This window comes from Montipora foliosa, chromosome 3 (assembly GCF_036669935.1).
Source record: "Montipora foliosa isolate CH-2021 chromosome 3, ASM3666993v2, whole genome shotgun sequence".
NCBI lineage: Eukaryota > Metazoa > Cnidaria > Anthozoa > Scleractinia > Acroporidae > Montipora > Montipora foliosa.
The window spans coordinates 68,953,491-68,955,990 of NC_090871.1; the positions used below are offsets into that span (position 1 = coordinate 68,953,491).

The 2,500-nt window shown below is 43.1% G+C and overlaps 2 protein-coding genes across 2 annotated transcripts in view; one reads left to right on the plus strand and one right to left on the minus strand.

Annotated features, from left to right (window-relative positions):
* Positions 1-2,500, minus strand: part of LOC137998107 (uncharacterized) — a 20,377-nt gene that overhangs the window by 11,309 nt on the left and 6,568 nt on the right. The gene's annotated exons all lie outside the window — the stretch shown is intronic.
* On the plus strand, positions 588-2,112 carry LOC137994334 (uncharacterized). Its single transcript, XM_068839913.1, has one exon. The coding sequence runs from the start codon at positions 727-729 to the stop codon at positions 2,110-2,112; it is 1,386 nt and encodes a 461-aa protein (XP_068696014.1). The 5' UTR covers positions 588-726.

The window sequence follows — 2,500 nt, forward strand, 5'->3', positions numbered from 1 at the left end:
GATAATCAACTACACTTGTTTAGAAGACTCGAACAGTGTAGCAAGAAACAGATTAACTGCGATGGCTCGATTGAATTTCTTCGACTCTGTCAGAATTTCGAGCTTACACCAACTTTCGCCAAGATTGACAAAGAAAGGAGTTCTAAATGGAGACAGTCATCAGCAGCCTTCGAAAGGAACGTCATTTCCGAAGAACTCAAAGAAAAGATCAAACTAAGTGCAGCTCTTAAGTGCGAAATCAACTCCATCTACGATGAAATTCACCGAAGCTGCAGCGTGTTCCGGTACATCTGTATTTTACGCACAATGGTAAACCTCAGAAACAAATACTATCAGGAGGTAATGAGCACTCATACAAAGAAGATCGCAAGATTACTCTACAAAGAAACGGATGTGGACGAGCATATTCACAACATATCGTCCTACGAACTTTCTTTTTTCCAGAAACTGGTTTTATGTCGGGGTTTGAAATTCGCCTTTCCACAACGTGTGTCACCGATTGAAGTGAAAGCAAGCTTCGAGAAGGTTTACTGGTGTCTTGAACCTCGTTTTGGAAGTGATGATTTGAAAGAATTGGCGGCCGCAACCCTACGATCCGTAGCACTGAACTACATCCAGCGCAAAGTACACAAACCTCCCAAGACACTCCTGCTTGCCATCGAACAATTGAAGCGTCGCGACGACATCATCATTACCAAACCAGATAAGGGTTCGGGAGTGGTCGTAATGGACAAGTCCGAATATTTACGCCTATTATCTGAAGCTTCCATCAATGACGCAAGTAAATTTCGGCCTGTTCCCCTGGAAAGGCCTCCAAGTAGAGGTAGACCACCAACTTATTACCACCCTCTTCTAAAGAAAGAGAAAGATTTAGACTCTACTGTCCGTCGAATTCTGCCCAAGCCCATTGCGGAGACTGTGTGCCCTACAGGCTCCAGATTAGCCCATTTATATGGCTTACCAAAGACACACAAGGAGAACTTAGCGATGCGCCCTATTCTATCAGCAAAGCAAACATACAACTACGCGCTGGCTAAATGGCTTGACACTAAACTTAAGCCTTTGTCTTTGAATCGGTACACAATATCTGACATATTTGAATTTACGAACGAAATTCAAAACATGGAAATAGCAAACGGTGACATTCTGGTTTCGTATGATGTGTCTTCCCTGTTCACAAACGTACCCTTGGATGAAACGATAGAGATACTCGCGAACAGAGCTTTCACCAACAATTGGTTTAACGTAACGTACGACTTGAATTTGACGAAAATGGACCTTGTTGACCTTCTCAGAGTAGCTACAAAAGAACAACTTTTCCAATTCAATGGAGCCTTGTATGAACAGACTGATGGTGTGGCCATGGGTTCTACCCTTGGCCCCTTGCTCGCTAATGTTTTCATGACCTCAATCGAAGAAAACCTCGAACGACAAGGAAAACTCCCTTCGTTCTATCGAAGATATGTAGACGACACCCTGACCATCATGCCGAATATGGCGGCAGCATCTAGCTTTCTAGACACATTAAACCTTGCACATTCATCCGTAAAATTCACCATGGAAACTGAAAGCAATGGTATGTTGCCATTTCTGGGAACTCAGTTACTGAATCGATCTCCACGGATAGAGACAAACGTCTACGTAAAACCCACGAATTCAGGTCTCCTTCTGCATTTTCAGAGCAATGTTGCCAATCGGTACAAGAATGGCTTGCTGAGTACTATGCTCGATCGAGCACACCGTTTATCTTCTTCTTGGTCACACTTCTCAGACGAATGTGACCGTTTGAAGTCAGTTTTCTCACGCCTAAAGTACCCGAAACAACTCCTAAATTCCACTATCAAACGCTTTGTTGACTCAAAGGTCTGCGACCAACCGCGACCTTTATCAACAGCCCAAGAGACGGATAACAGGGTTCGAGTAGTCTTGCCATTTAAAGACCAAAACTCAGCAGAATTTGTAAAAAAACAACTTAAGGATTTGAGCCTGAAAGTAAACAAAACCATCCAGCCTGTATTTACCAGCAGAAAAATTGAACAGGAACTTCACACTCGATATGGAATCAGTGGAACAGCCATCGCATGGTTTAGATCCTATCTTGTTGACCGTTAATCAACAAGTTGTCATTCATGGCCATTCTTCTCGTCCGGTGTCTCTTCAATTTGGTGTCCCTCAACCCAGACAAGACCGAGATAATCCATCTGTCATCCCGTTTCTCCAAAACACCACCAATACATGCTTTCAATGTAAATGGCTACCGCATCTCATCGTCTCATTCAGTACGTAGTCTTGGTGTTACCTTGGATCGCCATCTCCAGATGTCACAACATGTTAACATGCTTTGCTAATCTCTATTTTCTGCGACTTTTTTCTGTACTGATTCATACATTTTTACGCTGACGCACAGGCAGGCCACCCTCTGTTTGTAGGGCCGTTGTTCATTGAAATCTGTTATTTATAGAAGAAATACAGATGAACCTTAAGGTGGCTGTAATTTGCT